Source organism: Oncorhynchus kisutch, linkage group LG26 (genome assembly GCF_002021735.2).
Source record: "Oncorhynchus kisutch isolate 150728-3 linkage group LG26, Okis_V2, whole genome shotgun sequence".
Taxonomy (NCBI): domain Eukaryota; kingdom Metazoa; phylum Chordata; class Actinopteri; order Salmoniformes; family Salmonidae; genus Oncorhynchus; species Oncorhynchus kisutch.
The window spans coordinates 2,750,382-2,772,079 of record NC_034199.2 but is presented as its reverse complement, the minus strand read 5'-3'; the positions used below and the strand labels follow the sequence as shown (position 1 = coordinate 2,772,079).

At 42.6% G+C, this 21,698-nt stretch overlaps 1 protein-coding gene across 2 annotated transcripts in view; it reads left to right on the top strand.

The window, feature by feature from the left end:
• Positions 1 to 5,376: 5,376 nt before the first annotated feature.
• The window catches only part of tmtc4 (transmembrane O-mannosyltransferase targeting cadherins 4), a 39,552-nt gene continuing 23,230 nt past the window's right edge, over positions 5,377 to 21,698 (top strand). The window contains exons 1-5 of one of the 2 annotated variants that reach the window (XM_020472569.2): positions 5,377 to 5,844; positions 6,072 to 6,275; positions 9,734 to 9,849; positions 18,272 to 18,488; positions 20,694 to 20,781. In XM_020472569.2, coding sequence (XP_020328158.1) covers positions 6,114 to 6,275; positions 9,734 to 9,849; positions 18,272 to 18,488; positions 20,694 to 20,781 — 583 coding nt within the window. In that variant the 5' untranslated portion in view covers positions 5,377 to 5,844; positions 6,072 to 6,113. Of the gene's footprint in view, positions 5,845 to 5,869; positions 5,978 to 6,071; positions 6,276 to 9,733; positions 9,850 to 18,271; positions 18,489 to 20,693; positions 20,782 to 21,698 lie in introns of those variants that run through there. The other variant, XM_020472570.2, reaches the window with a different exon arrangement.

Below are 21,698 nucleotides of genomic sequence, written 5' to 3'. Positions count from 1 at the left end.
CTGCCCGCCTCTGCTGACCAACACAAGCACACCGGTCCTTCCTTCAGCAGTGAGGTGATGGGAGCAGCCACCTGACCAAAACCCCGGATAAACCTCCGGTAGTAATTGGCAAACCCTAAAAACTGCACTTCTTTCACCGTGGTCGGAGTCGGCCAATTACGCACGGCTGTAACGCGGTCATCCTCCATCACCACCCCGGAGGTGGAAATACGAGAACCCAGGAAGGAAACGGCCTGTTTGAAAAACTCACATTTCTCCGCCTTGCAATACAGCTCCAGCAGTCGCCCAAGTACCTTACGCACCAGAGACACATGCGCCGCACGTGTGGCAGAATAGATCAAGATGTCATCGATGTACGCGGTACTCATAATGACCAGATATAGTACTAAATGCGGTTTCCACTCATCTCCTCCCCGGATACGTACCAGATTATACGCACTCCTCAGGTCCAGTTTTGTGAAGAAGCGCGCCCCGTGAAATGATTCCACCGCCGTAGCGATGAGAGGTAGTGGGTAACTAAACCCCACTGTGATGGAATTTAGACCTCTATAATCAATGCACGGACGCAGACCTCCATCCTTCTTCACAAAAAAGAAGCTCGAGGAGACAGGTGATGCGGAGGGCCGAATGTACCCCTGTCCCAGTGATTCAGCAACATATGTTTCCATCGCTACTGTATCCTCCTGGGACAATGGATACACGTGACTCCTAGGAAGTGCAGCGTTCTCCAGAAGGTTTATCGCGCAGTCCTCTCGACGATGGGGTGGTAATTGGGTCGCCCTCTTTTTACTGAAGGCGATACCAAATCGGCATATTCAGAGAGAATGCGCATGGTGGAAACCTGGTCTGGACTCTCCACCATAGTCGCACCAACGGCAACTCCTATACACCTGCCTGAACACTCCTCTGACCACCCCTTAAGAGCCCCCTGTCGCCAGGAAATCACCGGGTTGTGTTGAGCTAGCCAGGGAATTCCCAACACCACTGGAAACGCAGGTGAATCTATAAGGAACAGACTAATCTGCTCCTTATGACCCCCCTGCGTTACCAAGTCCAGCGGCACTGTAGCCTCCCTAACTACTCCTGACCCTAATGGTCGGGGTGCACGGGGAAAGGTAGGTCTAACGACACCAGGGGAATCCCTAGCCTTAACGCGACAGGACCTGATCTGAACGCCCGCGGGCAGCCGGCAGGTTGTCGAGACGGATAGCCATGTCAATGAGTTCATCCAGTGTGACGGTGGTGTCCCGACATGCTAGCTCCCTGCGGACGTCCTCCCTGAGACTGCATCGGAAATTATCTATCAGGGCCCTGTCGTTCCACCCTGCTCCTGCGGCCAAGGTCCTGAACTCCAGGGCAAAGTCCTGCGCACTCCTTGTCTCCTGACGCAGGTGGAACAGCCGTTCACCCGCCGCACGACCCTCTGGTGGATGGTCAAACACAGCTCGGAATCGGCGGGTGAACTCGGGGTAATGATCCCTCGCCGAGTCCGGACCATTCCACACTGCGTTCGCCCACTCGAGAGCTCGCCCAGTCAAACTGGAGACGAGGGCGCTCACGCTCTCCTCTCCGGAGGGAGCAGGACGCATGGTAGCCAGGTACAGTTCCAGTTGTAGAAGGAAACCCTGGCACCCAGCCGCCGTTCCATCATACTCCCGTGGGAGAATCAGCCGAAGAGCCACGCAGCCACTTCGTTGTTATCACCCATCATACAGCATTGTTTCTGTGTTCATGTTCAGATGCTACTCTTGTTTGTTTATTTACTCTGTTCATTCTTATTAAACTCACCGACTGCACCTGCTTCCTGACTCCCTGAGTCGTCGTTACATTAACATTCACATAAATTTGATGACAACGCAATACATAAACTGTAAATAACCACATATTTAGCCATGGAGCACATTCTGATTGGCCAGTAAAGAGAGTGCTTCCCTAGCTTGTGGACCTACAGGAGACAGAGGAGAAAACAGACAGCCCAATTCTGCAGAACTTCTGCTCTCCTCTCCTGATCTTTTTCGGGAAATTTAAAAACACCTCTCTTCCTTCACTTCCTGTTTATGATTCACCCATCAGTCGCGTTGCAGTCGCTACTATGGACGGAGGCAGGGCTCTGAATGGCATTTGTGTTGCAAAGTGAGAGTCAGAGTGCTGGGCAGTTTGTGATGTGCCAGCAGTTGCTACATGGGGAAAAGGTTTGACAATCAATGGCATGATTACAACATAGTATGTCAGAGGTCTAGTCTGCAATAGCATGTACGAAGGTCTAGTAATCAGACCTTTCCTACTCATATACAAAAAATAAGTTCTACACAGACCTTCTCGCCTCCTTCTCTTCCTCCTGCTCTTTTTCAGGAAATTAAAAACCACCTCTCTTCCTCCACTTCCTGTATATGATTCACCCACTGACTCACCCATCGGTGGTGTTGCAGTGGCTATGGTAACCGAGCTACACCGCTAAAGTGTTCCGGTAGTCATCCTGTGTCATACCTCTCAGCTTTTGGGGTCTTCAGGAAAGAGAGTCTTTGATGGATATCAAAACAATCAAAAACATACATTATAAACTAACATTCACATATTTTACAAGCAGAGTAGATAACGAGAAGAGAGAGACAGTGATGGGTGTGTCAGTGTGGACTTTGGTCTCATAGTCAGACAGTGGCATGGTTTGTTTGTTTGGACATCAGTGATTGATGAGGGGGCTGCTACCTTCCAATCACAATGATGTCACTTGGTTGAACTTCCTGTTGAATGCAGTATGTCAAATCAAAATGTTTTTGTTACATGCGCCGAACAGGTGTAGACCTTACCGTGAAAGGCTTACAAGCCCTTAACCAGCAATGCGGTTCAAGAAATTGAGTTAAGAAAATATTTACTAAATAAACAAAAGTTTAAAAAAATCTAACCAAATCAAAAAGTAAGAAGAAAATGACATAACAATAACGAGGCTATACACAGGGGACACCAGTACCGAGTCAATGTGCGGGGGTACAGGTTAGTCGAGTTAATTTGTAAAGTGATTATGCATAGATAATAAACAGCAACTAGCAGCAGTGTAGTTGTCTTATGGGTAGAAGCTGTTCAGCAGTCTTAGGGGTAGAAGCTGTTAAGGAGCCTTTTGGTCGTAGACTTGGTGCTCCAGTACCGCTTGCCGTGCGGTAGCAGAGAGAACAGTCTATGACTTGGGTGACTGGAGTCTTTGACAATTTTTTGGGCCTTCCTCTGACATCGCCTAGGTTCTGGATGTCAGGAAGCTTGGCCCCAGTGATGCACTGGGCCGTACACACTACCCTCTGTAGCGCCTTACAGTTAGATGCCGAGCAGTTGCCATACCAGGCGGTGACGCAACCGATCAGGATGCTCTCGATGGTGCTGCTGTAGAACATCGGGGACCGATGCCAAATATTTTCAGTCTTCTGAGGGGGAAAAGGTGTTGTTGTGTGTGTGTGTGTGTGTGTGTGTGTGTGTGTGTGTGTGTGTGTGTGTGTGTGTGCGCGCGTGTGGACAGAGGAAGGGCACTGAATGGCATTTGTGCTGCAAAGTGAGGGTCAGAGTGCTGGGCAGTTTGTGTTTACATCATAGCATGTACATATGTCTATTAATCAGACCTTTCCTACATTGATATACAAAAACTACAATGTCAAGAATGGGTGGGAAGTTTGTCCTCTGTTCATGGAGATGCAGTTTATCATTAACAGACTTTTATGTTATCAAAATAAGTGTTTTTCTAATCATTACACATATATAATGTGCAATACCATCACCATGAATAAATATGAATGTTAATGCACTACATTACAACAGTATATTTATTTTTTACTGAATTTTGACGTTTCACCTAAATTTAAGGCCAGGGCATGACCCTCTTGGTCTATGCTCACTTAAAGTATATTTCTCCTTGCAAAGCATTAGTCAGCACAATTAAATAAATACTGACACATCTATCGATCTTGTTGGTTGAAATCTGGTACTTGTAGGTCTACTGTCATTCTTCCATTGCATGGGGCCAGCTATCCTTCAAATCAAATCAAACTTTATAGGTCACATACACATGTTTAGCAGATGTTATTGCAGGTGTTGTGAAATGCTTGTGTTTCTAGCTCCAACAGTGCAGTAATATCTAACAAGTGAAAAGTAACAATTTCACAACATATACCCATTACACACAAATCTAAGTAAAGGAATGGAATTAAGAATATATAAATATATGGACGAACAATGTCAGAGCGGCATAGAATAAGATACATTAGAAAATAATAAAATACTGTACACTACCGTTCAAAAGTTTGGGGTCACTTAGAAATATCTTTGTTTTTGAAAGAAAAGCAATTTTTTTGTCCATTAAAATAACATCAAATGTATCAGAAATACAGTGTAGACATTGTTAACGTTGTAAATGAGAATTGTAGCTGGAAACAGCTGATTTTTAATAGAATATCTACATAGGCGTACAGAGGCCCATTATCAGCAACCACCACTCAGTTGTTCCAATGGCACGTTGTGTTAGCTAATCCAAGTTTATCATATTAAAAGGCTAATTGATCATTAGAAAACCCTTTTGCAATTATGTTAGCACAGCTGAAAACTGTTATCCTGATTAAAGAATCAATAAAACTGGCCTTCTTTAGACTAGTTGAGTATCTGGAGCATCAGCATTTGTGGGTTCGATTACAGGCTCAATATGGCCAGAAACAAAGAACTTTCTTCTGAAACTCATCAGTCTATTTTTGTTCTAAGAAATGAAGGCTATTCCATGTGAGAAATTGCCAAGAAACTGAAAATCTCGATACAATGCTTCACAGAACAGTGCAAACTGTTTCTAACAAGAATAGAAAGAGGAGTGGGAAGCCCCGGTGCACAACTGAGCAAGAGGACAAGTACATTAGAATGTCTAGTTTGAGAAACAGACGCCTCACAAGTTCTCAACTGGCAGCTTCATTAAATAGTACCCGCAAAATACCAGTCTCAATGTCAACAGAGGCGACTCCGGGATGCTGGCCTTCTAGGCAGAGTTGCAAAGAAAAAGCCATATCTCAGACTGGCCAATAAAAATAAAATATTAAGATGGGCAAAAGAACACAGACACTGGACAGAGGAACTCTGCCTAGAAGGCCAGCATCCCGGAGTCGCCTCTTCGCTGTTGACGTTGAGACTGGTGTTAACAGTCTGATGGCCTAGAGATAGAAGATAGAGATAGAAGCTGTTTTTTTTTAAATTAATTGCAGGTGCTAATAGAACCATAAATTGTTCAAAAACTTCAAAGGAAAGATATTGCAAAACATACATTATTGGTAAAACATCTATTCATATATGTATCTAAGCTGTTAGCTGCATCTAAATAGAACTAGATATCGCCACTTCTTCATCCCTTGTGTTGTCACGTGATATCCACTTTCTACGTCACCATCCAAACTAATTCCACGCGCCAGCCAACGAGGAAGTACCAGGCATGCATACAGTCGCGAGTTGTGTATTTACTAGAGACAGACAGTGTTGACATATTGTTAGAGTTGTACGTGACGGTCAACCTGCATTTCTCGCCGCCTTTTGAGTGTTTTCTTTCGGTGCAGACGTAGGAGTCACATTAGTTGCCGCTAGCCGGCTAATAGCATCAGCTAACGTTAGCTGGCTAATAGTTAGCGAGCAGTATTTCACTTGGCAACCTTTGCAATAATTTTAGTTTGCCTGAAGGCTATATGATTGGCTTTATTAGCAGTTGCTCTGATTATGCTTGAAACTAAATTACTTGAGTAAGATTAGCCAGCCAGCTTTAGCTAACTATCAAGCCGCTGCAATGGAACTCATGCTTACGTGCGCGTCCTCCAAAACGCCTTCCAATATAATGAGGTATGCATGCTCTACGTGCGTGTCCCTACAATTCCTGTAGCTTGAGAACAGATTGTGAGGATGTGAGGATATTTCTATAATCGTAATATTGTACAAATAACAATAGTCAACCAAGATATTCATTTTCTACAAGGTAAAGCCAAAAAAATACTGTAAGGAGTAGGCTATTGTTATTCTGCCACCAACACTAAAGTCTTATCACACCATTCCATGCCCATTTCCTGTAGGGAATAGGTGACGATGCAGCATGACCAAAGACCCTATGCACCATGGCACAGACTGAAATTAATTGGGACCAACAGATACCTTTACCAAAGCTTTCCCCATTCCATGCCAAGATCGCTGTGGCACTAGTGGCACTGCTCTGCTTCATCAATAGCTATGATGGAGACTTTGTGTTCGATGATTCTGAAGCCATTGTCAATAACAAGGTAATAATCTACTTATCACATACTCACTACATCTTCCGAGGTACATCTTCAAGGATGCAGTGTCTATAAAAGCGTGATCTATTCAAAGTCTATATTGTGTGCATCATTTCAACAGCTAAAAATAACCTCACAGCCACAGTACATACTGCATACAGTACAGAGTATACTTACAGTTGAAGTCGGAAGTTTACATACACCTAGGTTGGAATCATTGCAACTCGTTTTTCAACCACTCCACAAATTTCTTGTTAACAAACTATAGTTTTGGCAAGTCGGTTAGGACATCTACTTTGTGCATGACAAGTAATTTTTCCAACAATTGTTTACAGACAGATTATTTCACTTAACGCACTGTGTCACAATTCCAGTGTGTCAGAAGTTTACATACACTAAGTTGACTGCCTTTAAACAGCTTGGAAAATTCCAGAAAATGATGTCATGGCTTTAGAAGCTTCTGATAGGCTAATTGACATCATTGGAGTCAATTGGAGATGTGGATGTATTTCAAGGCCTACCTTCAAACTCAGTGCCTCTTTGCTTTACATCATGGGAAAATCAAAAGAAATCAGCCAAGACCTCAGAAAAACAATTGTGGACCTCCACAAGTCTGGTTCATCCTTGGGAGCAATTTCCAAATGTCTGAAGGTACCACGTTCATCTGTACAAACAATAGTACCCAAGTATAAACACCATGGGACCACGCAGCCGTCATACCACTCAGGAAGGAGACACGTTCTGTCTCCTAGAGATGAACGTGCTTTGGTGCAAGAAATACAAATCAATCCCAGAACAACAGCAAAGGACCTTCGTTAAGATGCTGGAGGAAACAAGTACAAAGTATCTACACCCACAGTAAAACGAGTCCTATATTGACATAACCTGAAAGGCCGCTCAGCAAGGAAGAAGCCACTGCTCCAAAACCGCCATAAAAAAGGCAAGACTACGGTTTGTAACTGCACATGGGGACAAAGATCATACTTTTTGGAGAAATGTCCTCTGGTCTGATGAAACAAAAATAGAACTGTTGGCCATAATGACCATCATTATGTTTGGAGGACAAAGGGGGATGCTTGCAAGCCGAAGATCACCATCCTAACCGTGAAGCACGGGGGTGGCAGCATCATGTGGTGGGGGTGCTTTGCTACAGGAGGGACTGGTGCACTTCACAAAATAAATGGCATCATGAGTAGAGGTCGACCCAATATGATTTTTCCACGCCGATACCGATTATTAGAGGACCAAAAAAGGCCGATGCCGATTATTGGAGGACCAAAACAGGCCGATACCGATTAATCGGACCATTTTTAAGTTTTTAAAATTTGTAATAATGACAATTACAACAATACTGAATGAACACTTATTTTAACTTAATATAATACATCAATAAAATCAATTTAGCCTCAAATAAATAATGAAACATGTTCAATTTGGTTTAAATAATGCAAAAAAGCGTTGGAGAAGAAAATAAAAGTGCAATATGTGCCATGTAAAAAAGCTAACGTTTAAGTTCCTTGCTCAGAACATGAGAACATATGAAAGCTGGTGGTTCCTTTTAACATGAGTCTTCAACATTCCCAGGTAAGAAGTTTTAGGTTGTAGATATTATAGGAATTATAGGACTATTTCTCGCTATACGATTTGTATTTCATATACCTTTGACTATTGGATGCTCTTATAGGCACTTTAGTATTGCCAGTGTAACAGTATAGCTTCTGTCCCTCTCCTCGCTCCTCCCTGGGCTCGAACCAGCAACACATCGACAACAGCCACCCTCGAAGCAGCGTTACCCATGCAGCGCAAGGGGAACAACCACTCCAAGTCTCACAGCGAGTGACACTTGAAACGCTATTAGCGCGCACCCCGCTAACTAGCTAGCCATTTCACATCGGTTACACCAGCCTAATCTCGGGAGTTGATAGGCTCCCGAAACAGCGCAATGCTTGAAGCATTGCGAAGAGCTGCTGGCAGAACGAACGAAAGTGCTGTTTGAATGAATGCTTACGAGCCTGCTGGTGCCTACCATCGCTCAGTCAGACTGCTCTATCAAATCATAGACTTAATTATAACATAATAACACACAGAAATATGAGCCTTAGGTCATTAATATGGTCGAATCCGAAAACCATCATCTCAAAAACAAAAAGTTTATTCTTTCAGTGAAATTTCTTTTTAGCTAAATATGCAGGTTTAAAAATATATACTTCTGTGTATTGATTTTAAGAAAGACATTGATGTTTATGGTTAGGTACACGTTGGAGCAACGACAGTCCTTTTTTGCAAATGCGCACCGCATCGATTATATGCAACGCAGGACACGCTAGATAAACTAGTAATATCATCAACCATGTGTAGTTAACTAGTGATTATGATTTAATTGTTTTTTTATTTTTATAAGATAACTTTAATGCTAGCTATCAACTTACCTTGGCTTCTTACTGCATTCGTTTAACAGGCAGGCTCCTTGTGGAGTGCAATGTAAGGCAGGTGGTTAGAGCGTTGGACTAGTTAACCGTAAGGTTGCAAGATTGAATCCCCGAGCTGACAAGGTAAAAATCTGTCGTGCCCGTGAACAAGGCAGATAACCCACCGTTCCTAGGCCGTCATTGAAAATAAGAATTTGTCCTTAACTGACTTGCCTAGTTAAATAAAGGTGTAAAAAAAGAAATACAGATTTCCGATTGTTATGAAAACTTGAAATCGGCCCTAATTAATCGGCCATTCCGATTAGTCGGTTGACCTCTAATCATGGGGTAGGAAAATTATGTGGATATATTGAAGCAACATCTCAAGACATCAGTTAAAGCTTGGTTGCAAATGGATCTTTCAAATGGACAATGACCCCAAGCATACTTCCAAAGTTGTGGCAATATGGCTTAAGGACAACAAAGTCAAGGTATTGGAGTGGCCATCACAAAGCCCTGACCTCAATCCTATAGAAAACCTCTGGGCAGAACTGAAAAAGCGTGTGCGAACAAGGAGGCCTTACAAACCTCACTCAGTTACACCAGCTCTGTCAGGAGGAATGGGCCAAAATTCACCCAACTTATTGTGGGAAGCTTGTAGAAGGCTACCCGAAACGTTTGACACAAGTTAAACAATATAAAGGCAATGCTACCAAATACTAATTGAGTGTATGTAAACCTCTGACCCACTGGAAAAGTGATGAAAGAAATTGAAGCTGAAATCATTCTGTCTACTATTATTCTGACATTTCACATTCTTAAAATAAAGTGGTGATCCTAACTGACCTGAGACAGGGAATTTTTACTCAAATTAAATTTCAGGAATTGTGAAAAACTGTTTAAATGTGTTTGTCTATGTAAACTTTTGACATCAACTATATGTCATATTCCAAGTTGTACATGCACACATCAATGTATGCGTAAAAAATAAAATATATGTCCCTAGGCATCTAAAGTTGTTTTTGTCACATCTCTTTTCTGATGTGTCTCCCGCAGGACCTGATCCCATCCACGCCTCTCAACAACATCTGGAGAAATGACTTCTGGGGAAGTAACCTGAGCAGCAACAACAGCCACAAGTCCTACAGGCCGCTCACTGTCCTCACTTTTAGGTAGGATACACATATGACATACACACATGCATGAACTCATGTGCGTACTCACAAGACTCCGCAAGGTAGCTCTGTCAATGTACAGAAAGACGGACAGATCTAATAGTAGGATCATAGCTGCCTCTATTCATCCTAACAACTTTTGTGAAGAACATAATGGCAAGATGACCTTGGAATGTATTGATGGATAATTGTTGAAAACACAATTTGGTTCTCTGTGAGGATTTCAGAGGTGGGTCCCAAGTGCTATTCTTCTCTGTAGAATTGCAATTTATAGGCAATGAATATGTACGGTATATTACTTTGACTGGTTTCAGGATCTCAACATTTTATTTTCACCTGACATACACTGTATACACTTCAAATTAGTGGATTCGGCTATTTCAGCCACAACCCTTACTGACAGGTGTATAAAATCGAGCACACAGCCATGCAATTTCCATAGACACACATTGGCAGTAGAATGGCCTTACTGAATAGCTTAGTGACTTTCAACGTGGCACTGTCATAGGATGCCACTTTGCTATCAAAGCAGTTTATCACATTTTTGCCCAGCTAGAGCTGCCCCGGTTAACTAAGTGCTGTTATTGTGAATTGGAATCATCTAGGAGCAACAACGGCTGAGCCGCAAAGTGGTAGGCCACACAAGCTCACATAATGGGACTGCCGAGTGCTCAAGAGCGTTGCGCTTAGAAATCGTCTGTCCAGGTTCGAATACAACAGGTGTAGACCTTACAGTGAAATGCTTACTTACAGGCTCTAACCAATAGTGCAAAAAAGGTGTTAGGTGAAGAATAGGTAGGTAAAGAAATAAAACAACAGTTAAAAGACAGGCTATATACATATATGCATATATGATGAACAGAGAGTAGCTGTAGTGTAAAAGAAGGGTTGGTGGGTGGTGGGACACAATGCAGATAGCCCGGTTAGCCAATGTATGGGAGCACTGGTTGGTCGGTCCAATTGAGGTAGTATGTACATTAATTGTATAGTTAAAGTGACTATGCATATCTGATAAACAGAGAGTAGCAGCAGTGTAAAAAGAGGGTTTGGGAGGGGGCACACAATGCAAATAGTCCGGGTAGCCATTTGATTACCTGTTCAGGAGTCTTATGGCTTGGGGGAAAAACTGTTGAGATACCTTTTTGTCCTAGACTTGGCACTCCGGTACCGCTTGCCATGCGGTAGTAGAGAGAACAGTCTATGACTGGGGTGGCTGGGGTCTTTGACAATTTTTAGGGCCTGACACCACCTGGTGTAGAGGTCCTGTGTGGCAGGCAGCTTTTCCCCAGTGATGTACTGGGCCGTACGCACTACCCTCTGTAGTGCCTTGCGGTCAGAGGCCGAGCAATTGCCGTACCAGGCAGTGATGCTGCAGCTGTAAAACCTTTTGAGGATCTCAGGACACATGCCAAATCCCTTTCCTGAGGGGGAATAGGCGTTGTCGTGCCCTCTTCACGACTGTCTTTGTGTGTTTGGACCATGATAGTTTGTTGTTGATGTGGACACCGAGGAACTTGAAGCTCTCAACCTGCTCCACTACAGCTTTTCCTGTAGTCCACAATCATCTCCTTTGTCTTGGTTGTTATGCTGGCACCACATTACCACGTCTCTGACCTCCTCCCTATAGGCTGTTTCGTCATTGTCGGTGATCAGGCCTACCACTTTTGTCGTCTGCAAACTTAATGATGGTGTTGGAGTCGTGCCTGGCCATGTAGTTGTGGGTGAACAGGGAGTACAGGAAGGGACTGAGCATGCACCTACCTACCCTCACCACCTGGGGGCGGCCCGTCGGGAAGTCTAGGATCCAGTTGCAGAGGAAGGTGTTTAGTCCCAGGATCCTTAGCTTAGTGATGAGCTTTGAGGGTACTATGGTGTTGAACGCTGAGCCAATCAATAGCATTCTCACATAAGTGTTCCTTTGACCAGGTGGGAAAGGGCAGTGTGGAGTGCAATAGAGATTGCATCATCTGTGGATCTGTTTGGGCGGTATGCAAATTGGAGTGGGTCTAGGGTTTCTGGGATAATGGTGTTGATGTGAGCCATTACCAACCTTTCAAAGCACTTCATGGCTAAGGACATGAGTGCTACGGGTCTGTAGTCATTTAGGCAGGTTGCCTTTGTGTTCTTGGGCACAGGGACTATGGTGGTCTTCTTGAAACATGTTGGTATTACGACTCAATCAGGGTAATTGAAAATGTCAGTGAAGACACCTGTCAGTTGGTCATGCCCGGAACACACGTCCTGGTAATCCGTCTGGACCCGCAACCTTGTGTATGTTGGCCTGTTTAAAGGTCTTATTCACGTCGGCTACGGAGAACGTGATCACACAGTCATCCGGAATAGTTGATGCTGTCATGCATGCCTCAGTGTTGCTTGCCTCGAAGCGAGCATAGAAGTGATTTAGCTCGTCTGGTAGGCTCGTGTCACTTGGCAGCTCGCGCCTGTGCTTCCCTTTGTAGTCTGTAATAGTTTGAAAGCCCTGCCACATTAGACAAGCGTTGGAGCTGGTGTAATATGATTCAATCTTAGCCCTGTATTGAGGCTTTGCCTGTTTGATGGTTCATCGCAGGGCATAGCAGAATTTCTTGTAAGCTTCCGGGTTAGAGTCCCGCACCTTGAAAGCGGCAGCTCTACCCTTTAGCTCAGTGCGAATGTTGCCTGTATTCCATGGCTTCTGGTTGGGGTATGTATGTACAGTCACTGTGGCGACAACGTACTCAATGCACTTATTGATAAAGCCAGTGACTGATGTGGTGTACCCCTCAATGCCATGGGAAGAATCCCGGATCATGTTCCAGTCTGTGATAGCAAAACAGTACTGTAGTTTAGCACCACTTTTTTTTTTTTATAGACCTAAAATGTTAATAAATACATACAGAATTTAACAAAGTGAAGCTGTTTTTTTTGGAACAGAAGTCTCATGGTGCTTCCTGCTTTAATTTGTGCTTGTAAGCAGGAATCAGGAGGATAGAGTTGTGATCGGATTTACCAATTGGAGGGCGAGGGAGAGCTTTGTACGCTTCTCTGTGTGTGGAGTACAGGTGATCTAGAATTGTTTTCCCTCTGGTTGCACATTTGTCATGTTGATAGAATTTTGGTAGAACTGATTTAAGTTTCCCTGCATTAAAGTCTCTGGCCACTAGGAGCGCCACCTGGATGAGTGGTTTCCTGTTTGCTTATTACCTTATACAGCTGACTGAGTACGGTCTTAGTGCCAGCATCTGTCTGTGGTGGTACATAACAGCCACGGACAGTATTGCTGAACACTCTCTAGGCAAGTAGTGTGGCCTGCAATTTATCACAATATACTCTACTTCAGGTGAGCAAAATCTAGAGACTTTCATAGATTTCATGCACCAGCTGTTGTTTACAAATATGCACAGACCCCCCCCCCCCCCCCCCCCATCTTACCGGAGCGTGCTGTTCTGTCTTGCCGGTGCAGCGTATATCCCGCTAGCTGAATATCCATGTCGTCATTCAGCCACGATTCCTTGAAACACAGGATATTATAGTTTTTTTTGTGAAGTTGGTAGGATTTTCGGGATCATACCTCGTCTAATTTATTGTCCAATGATTGCACGTTGGCGAGTAGTAGTAGCTTTCCCAGTCGCCTTTGCCGGGTCCTGACAAGGCTCTTTGTCCTCTGTACCTATGTCGCTTCTTCTTGCAAATAACGGGGATGTTTGTCCTGTGGGGTTTTTGGAGAATGTCTTGAGCGTCGTCTTTTTTAGTGGAAAAAATATTTGTCTAATCCGAGGTGAGTGATCGCTGTCCTGATATCCAGAAGCTCTTTTTTTCCGTAAGATACGGTTGCGGAAACATTATTTACAAAATAAGTTCCAAATAACGCGAAAAACTGCTGCCATTTCTTCCGGCGCCATTTTGTAATGCCAAGCGTCAGCTGGAGTGGTGTAAAGCTCGCCACCATTGGATTCTGGATGAGTGGAAACGTGTTCTCTGGAGTGATGAATCATGCTTCACCATCTGGCAGTCCGACGGACAAATCTGTGTTTGGTCGGATTCCAGGAGAACGCTACCTGCCCCAATGCATAGTTCCAACTGTAACGTTTGGTGGAGGAGGAATAATGATCTTGTGCTATTTGTCATGGTTTGGGCCCTTAGTTCCAGTGAAGGGAGATCTTCATGCTACAGCATACAAGGACATTCTAGATGATTCTGTGCTTCCAACTTTGTGGCAAAAGTTTGGGGAAGGCCCTTTCCTGTTTCAGCATGACAATGCCCCGTGCACAAAGTGAGGTCCATAGAGAAATGGTTGTCGAGATCGGTCTGGAAGAAGTTGGCTGGCCTGCACAGAGCCCTGACCTCAACCCTTCACAATTCTATTCCAAACTGCTATTCATTTTGTTGCTGATATTTGGACTAATCACATCACCTATTACAACCAGACCTGGGTTCAAATACCACTTTAAATCTCTAAGTTACTTTCACATACATTTGAAGTACACTGAACAATAATATCAACACAACATGCAACATTTTCAAAGATTTTACTGAGTTACAGATCATATGAGGAAATCAGTCAATTTAAATAAATGCATTAGGCCCTAATCTAAGTATTTCACATGACTGGGAATACAGATATGCATCTGTTGGTCACAAGATATCTTAAAAAATTGTAGTGGCGTGGATCAGAAAACCAGTCAGTATCTGGTGTGACCACCATTTGCCTTATGCAGTGGGACAAATCTCCCTAACGTAGAGTTGATCAGGCTGTTTATTGTGGAATGTTGTCCCACTCTTCTGTGTGAAGTTGCTGGATATTGGTAAGACCTGGAACACCCTGTCGTAGACATCAATCCAGAGCATCCCAAACATGCTCAATGGGTGACATGTCTGGTGAGTATGGAGGCCATGGAAGAACTGGGACATTTTCAGCTTCCAGGAATTGTGTACAGATCCTTGCGACATGGGGCTGTGCATTATGCTGTAACATGAGGTGATGGCGGCAGATAAATGGCACAACAATGGGCCTCGGTATCTCGTCACGGTGTATTATCAAATTGCCATTGATAAAATGCAGTTGTGTCCTACAATCAGCATGCCAATTGCACGCTCCCTCAACTTGAGAAACATTGTGTTGTGTGACAAACCTGCACATTTTAGTGACCTTTTATTGTCCCCAGCACAAGGTGTACCTGTGTAATGACCGTGCTGTTTAATCAGCTTCTTAATATACCACACCTGTCAGGTGGATGGATTATCTTTGTAAAGGAGAAATGCTCACTAACAGAATGTAAAATAATTTCTGCACAATTTGAGAGAAATTAGCTTTTTCTGTGTGTATGGAAAATGTATGGCATCTTTTATTTCAGCTCATGAAACATGGGACCAACACTTTACATGTTTGTATTTTTTGTTCTGAATAAATATTCAGATATGCAGTACCAGTCAAAGTTTGGACACACCTACTCATTCCAGGGTTTTTCTTTATTTTTACTATTTTCTACATTGTAGAATAATAGCGAAGACATCAAAAATATGAAATAACACATGGAATCATGTAGTAACCAAAAAAGTGTAAACAAATCAAGATATATTTTATATTCTTCAAATTAGCCACCCTTTGCCTTGATGACAGCTGTGCACACTCTTGGCATTCTCTCAACCAGCTTCATGAGGTCGTCACCTGTAATGCATTTCAGTTAACAGGTGTGCCTTGTTAAAAATGTATTTGTTGAAGTCATTTCCTTCTTAATGCGTTTGAGCAAATTAGTTGTGTTGTGACAAGGTAATGGTGGTATACAGAAGATAGCCGTATTTGGTCAAATATCAAGTCCATATTATGGAAAGAACAGCTCGAATAAGCAAAGAGAAATGACAGTCCATCATTACTTTAAAACATGAAGTCCAAATTGAGATTTTTGGTTCCATCTGCCGTGTCTTTGTGAGACACAGAGTAGGTGAATGGATGATCTCTGCGTGTGTGGTTCCCAGCATGGAGGAGGAGGTGTGATGGGGATTTGCTGGTGACACTGTCAGTGATTTATTTAGAATTCAAGGCACACTTAATCAGCATGGCTACCACAGCATTCTGAAGCGATACGCCATCCCATCTGGTTTGCGCAGAGTGGGACTGTCATTTGTTTTTCATCAGGACAATGTCCCAACACATCTCCAGACTGTGTAAGGGCAATTTGACCAAGGAGAGTGATGGAGTGCTGCGTCAGATGAACTGGCCTCCACAATCACCTGACCTCAACCCAAATGAGATGGTTTGGGATGAGTTGGACCGCAGATTGAACGAAAAGCAGCCAACAAGTGTTCAGCATATGTGGAAACTCCTTCAAGCTTGTTGGAAAAGCATTCAAGATGAAGCTGGTTGAGAGAGTGGCAAGCGTGTGCAAATCTGTCATCAAGGCAAAGGGTGGCTACTTTGAAGAATCTCAAATATAAAATATATTTAAATTTGTTTAACACTTTTTTGATTACAACATGATTCTATATGTGTTATTTCATAGTTTTGATGTCTTCACTATTATTCTACAATGTAGAAAATAGTGAAAATTAGTAGGTGTGTCCAAACATTTGACTAGTACTGTATATGTAAAGACAAGATTAAATCAAAAACAGTGTGATGGGTGACAATATTAGCCTATCAATTGTAAATTATATATAAAATAGTAAAAATAAAGAAAAAACCTTGAATAAGTAGGTGTGTCCAAACTTTTGACTCGTACTGTATTTGTATTATCAAGTAAGTACACAATGTCCCATTATATCTCAAGCTAAGCCATTTTGATAGTACATTTAAACTCTGTTTTTCACAATTCCAGACATTTAATCCAAGTAAAAATTGCCTGTCTTTGGTCAGTTATGATCACCACTTTATTTTAAGAATGTGAAATGTCAGAATAATAGTAGAGAGAATGGTTAATTTCAGCTTTTATTTCTTTCATCACATTCCCGGTGGGTCAGAAGATTACATGCACTCAATTAGTATTTGGTAGCATTGCCTTTAAATTTTTTTACTTGAGTCAAATGTTTTGGGTAGCCTTCTACAAGCTTCCCATAGTAACTGCGACAGGTTTGTAGGCCATTTTACTCGCACACGCTTTTTCAGTTCTGCCCACAAATATTCCATAGGATTGAGGTGAGGGCTTTGTGATGGCCACTCCAATACCTTGACTTTGATGTCCTTAAGCCATTTTGCCACAACTTTGGAAGTATGATTGGGGTCATTGTCCATTTGGAAAACCCATTTGTGACCAAGCTTTAACTTCCTGACTGATGTCTTGAGATGTTGCTTCAATATATCCACATCATCTTCCTACCTCATGATATTTTGTGAAGTGCACCAGTCCCTTCTGCAGCAAAGCACCCCTACAACATGATGCTGTCACCCCTGTGCTTCACGGTTGGGATGGTGTTCTTTGGCTTGCAAGCATCCCCCTTTTTCCTCCAAACATAACTATGGTCATTATGGCCAACAGTTCTATTTTTGTTTCGTCAGACCAGAGGACATTTCTCCAAAAAGTACGATCTTTGTCCCCATGTGCAGTTGCAAACCGTCTGGCTTTTTTATGGCAGTTTTGGAGTAGTGGCTTCTTCCTTGCTGAGTGGCCTTTCAGGTTATTTCTATATAGGACTCATTTTACTGAGGATATAGATACTTTTGTACCAGTTTCCTCCAGCATCTACACAAGGTCCTTTGCTGTTGGGATTGATTTGCACTTTTCGCAACAAAGTACGTTCATTTCTAGGAGACAAAGCGCATCTCCTTCCTGAGCGGTATGATGGCTGCTTGGTCCCATGGTGTTTATACTTGTGTACTATTGTGTGTACAGATGAACGTAGTACCTTCAGGCATTTGGAAATATCTCCGAAGGATGAACCAGACTTGTGGACTTGTGAACCAGACTTGAACCAGACTTGTTTTTCTGAGGTCTTGGCTGATTTCTTTTGATTTTCCCATGATGTCAAGCAAAGTGTCACAGAATTTGAAGGTAGGCCTTGAAATACATCCACAGGTACATCTCCAATTGACTCAAATGATGTCAATTAGCCTATCAGAAGCTTTTAAAGCCATGACATAATTTTCTGGAATTTTTCAAGACGTTTATAGGCACAGTCGACTTAGTGTATGTTAACTTCTGACCCACTGGAATTGTGATACAGTGAATTATAAGTGAAATAATCTGTCTGTAAACAATTGTTGGAAAAATGACTTGTGTCATGCACAAAGTAGATGTCCTAACTGACTTGCCAAAACTATAGTTTGTTAACAAGACATTTGTGGAGTGGTTGAAAAACAAGTTGTAATGACTCCAACCTAAGTGTATGTAAACTTCTGACTTCAACTGTACATGTCTGTGCTTTGTTGATATCATTTTGTATTATTGATATCTTTTTTAAAAATCTGTTTGTAGAATTCATGCTGTCATCTCTTTTATGGACCCAGGCTTAACTACCTCATTGCTGGTGGGCTGCACCCAGTAGGCTTCCATGTGCTGAACATCGGCCTGCACAGTCTCATATCAGCGCTGATGATCGACATGTTCTCTGTACTGATCGGTGGCTTGGCATACGATGGGAATGGGAACAGGCTCAACCACGCACCCAAAGCTTCTCTCCTGGCAGGTCTTCTCTTTGCAGCGCACCCCGTTCACACCGAAAGCGTAAGTAGACAAACATTGTATGGAAAGGAGGGATGTAAGAAATAGTGAAAACACACAGACAGGTACTTTGCGTGTCTATCACATAATATTTGTTTGTTTTATTGAGATCGACTGAGATGAGAGGAGGAGACCTATGAGATGGGAACTGTACGCAAATATGAAAAGTGGGAGTCTTGGGGATTGAACCCAGACCCATCACAAGGGGCAATGCGTAGTCCGGAGTCGGCAGTGCTGTTACCAAAACCAAACTCCGGCACTGGAGCTATGATGACACTGGGTTGTTAGCTCAATAGAATCCGAATGGTCTAGAAGGGACGTCCTTAATCAAAGCAATATTCCGTGGTAGATAATCGTGTAATGGCGGCCATATCTGGTGTACCATTTGATATGTAAAATTTTGAACTGATAGACTTTGTCCAATTCTATGATTCCCCCTCTGACAAACAATATCTCTTTACTTACTTTCCAAAATAATAACAGCCTCCCATCACTACATGTGTTCCAACATCCACGGGTGTTTGTTGTATTAAACATGCGTTAGAGCCATGCCAGGAACAAAGGTCCATCTCAATCGGAGTGTGCATCGAAAAGGTGTGCGTTTTGAGCGAGGCCCAGACTATTAAAAGCTTATTCATACCCGGTTGTGGTGTGTGAGGGCTGCGGTGCCCGGCTGGAGGGCTGCACCCCCCCTGCTCTCGGCTGGCTTTAATCAGGGAGGGCAACAGGCTGAGGGAGACCTGGGGGTGGGAGCGGGCAGACCACAGACCCAAGGCCTGCTGCACTTATCAAAGGAGATAGCCCCCAGGATTCCTGGACGTATGCAGTACACACTATACAGACACAGTATAAATCATGCACACTATATGTAATATACTCTCTCTCACACACACACACCGACAGAGGGGGACACACACACATGCACCGCACACACAGGCCAGTAATGAGAGACTCCTGCGCTGAATGTTAATTGGCTGCTGTCAGTAAGGCTGTTATATACAGTACAGGAGCAGATACAGAAAGATGGTGTATTTGCGTTATTGCATTTGATCATGTGCAGGTTGTTAAAATATACATTCCGACTATCTGTTGGCTGACACAGTTGCCTTCATCATTTCTGGTCTACCCGAAGTGTCCAAGGGCAGATTAGATAATAGGTGTTGATTTTTAACTGGACATGTCAAATGGCGGAATTCTGTCTCTCATACAGCAGTTAACCTTTCTGGCGCAGGCGTTCCGCAAGCTACCCACCTCGACAACATCCGGTGAAATTGCAGAGCGCCTAATTCAAAATACAGAAATATTCATAAAAAATACAAGTGTCATACATTGGTTTAAAGATGAACTTCTTGTTAATCCAGACACTGTCAGATTTCAAAAAGGCTTTACGGCGAAAGCATACCATGCGATTATCTGAAGACGCTAACAAAAGCATACAAACATTTTCCAACCAAGTAAAGGACTTACAAAAGTCAGAAATAGTGATAAAATGAATCACATACCTTTTGAAGATCTTCATATGGTTGCAGTCACAAGAGACCCTGTTACACAATAAATGTTTGTTTTGTTCGATAAATTGTTTTGTTCAGTAATCCACTGGCTCAAAGGCAGTCAAAATATGCAGATGAATACATCCTAATAGTACCTGTAAAGTTCGTCGAAACATGTCAAACGATGTTTATAATTAATCCTCAGGTTGTCAATTGTCTAAATAATCGATAATATGTCAACCGGACAATAGCGTATTCAATAGAAAGGAAAACAAGGAAGGGTGCGCATACCAGCGCTGCATGATTCTACAGTCCACTGACAAAGGTCTCATTCTTCTTAATTTTTTCAGAAAACAAGCCTGAAACAATGTCTAAAGACTGTTGACATCTAGTGGAAGCCATAGAAACTGCAATCTGGGTCCTAACCCATTAGATACTCTATAGGCATTCATTTGAAAATACTCACATAAAAAAAATCCCGCTTCCTGGATGGATTTTCCTCAGGTTTTTGCCTTCCATATCAGTTCTGTTATACTCACAGACATTTAACAGTTTTGGAAACTTTTGTGTTTTCTATCCAAATTTACCAATTATATGCATATCCTAGCTTCTGGGCCTGAGTGACAGGCAGTTTACTTTGGGCACGTGTCTCATCCAGACGTCGAAATACTGCCCCCAAGCCATAAGAAGTTATTAAACCCCTATTTCTCTCTTTCAGGTGGCAGGGATTGTAGGCCGGGCAGACCTACTTTGTGCACTGTTCTTCCAGCTCTCCTTTCTGACCTACTGCAAAGCCTTCAGAGGAGGTAGGTTTTGTATGCAAAGGATGGTGTGTCATGGTTGCTTGAATGTATACAGAGAGAGTAAGAACATGCATCACATCTATAGGCAATGTACACAAGTCTCATTCGTGTTTTCAGATTTCCTAAATTAACATAGTTGATATGTCTTGGAAGTATATATATTACACACACACACACACACACAGTACCAGTCAAAAGTTTGGACACACCTACTCATTCAAGAGTTTTTCTTTATTTTTACTGTTTTCTACATTGTAGAATAATAGTGAAGACATCAAAACTATGAAATAACACATATGGAGTCATGTAGTAACCAAAAAACATGTTAAACAAAATATTGCATTTTTGAGATTCTTCAAAATAGCCACCCTTTGCCTGGATGACAGCTTTGCACAGTCTTGGCATGTTATTGTTTGAATATTTACAGTGGGGCAAAAAAAGTATTTAGTCAGCCACCAATTGTGCAAGTTCTCCCAATTAAAAAGATGAGAGAGGCCTGTAATTTTCATCATAGGTACACTTCAACTATGACAGACAAAATGAGAAAAAGAAATCCAGAATATCACATTGTAGGATTTTTTATGAATTTATTTGCAGATTATGGTGGAAAATAAGTATTTGATCACCTACAAACAAGCAAGATTTCAGGCTCTCACAGACCTGTAACTTTGTCTTTAAGAGGCTCCTCTGTCCTCCACTCGTTACCTGTATTAATGGCACCTGTTTGAACTTGTTATCAGTATAAAAGACACCTGTCCACAACCTCAACCAGTCACACTCAAAGGACACCAGAAACAAAATTGTAGACCTGCACCAGGCTGGGAAGACTGAATCTGCAATAGGTAAGCAGCTTGGTTTGAAGAAATCAACTGTGAGAGCAATTATTAGGAAATGGAAGACATACAAGACCACTGAACCCA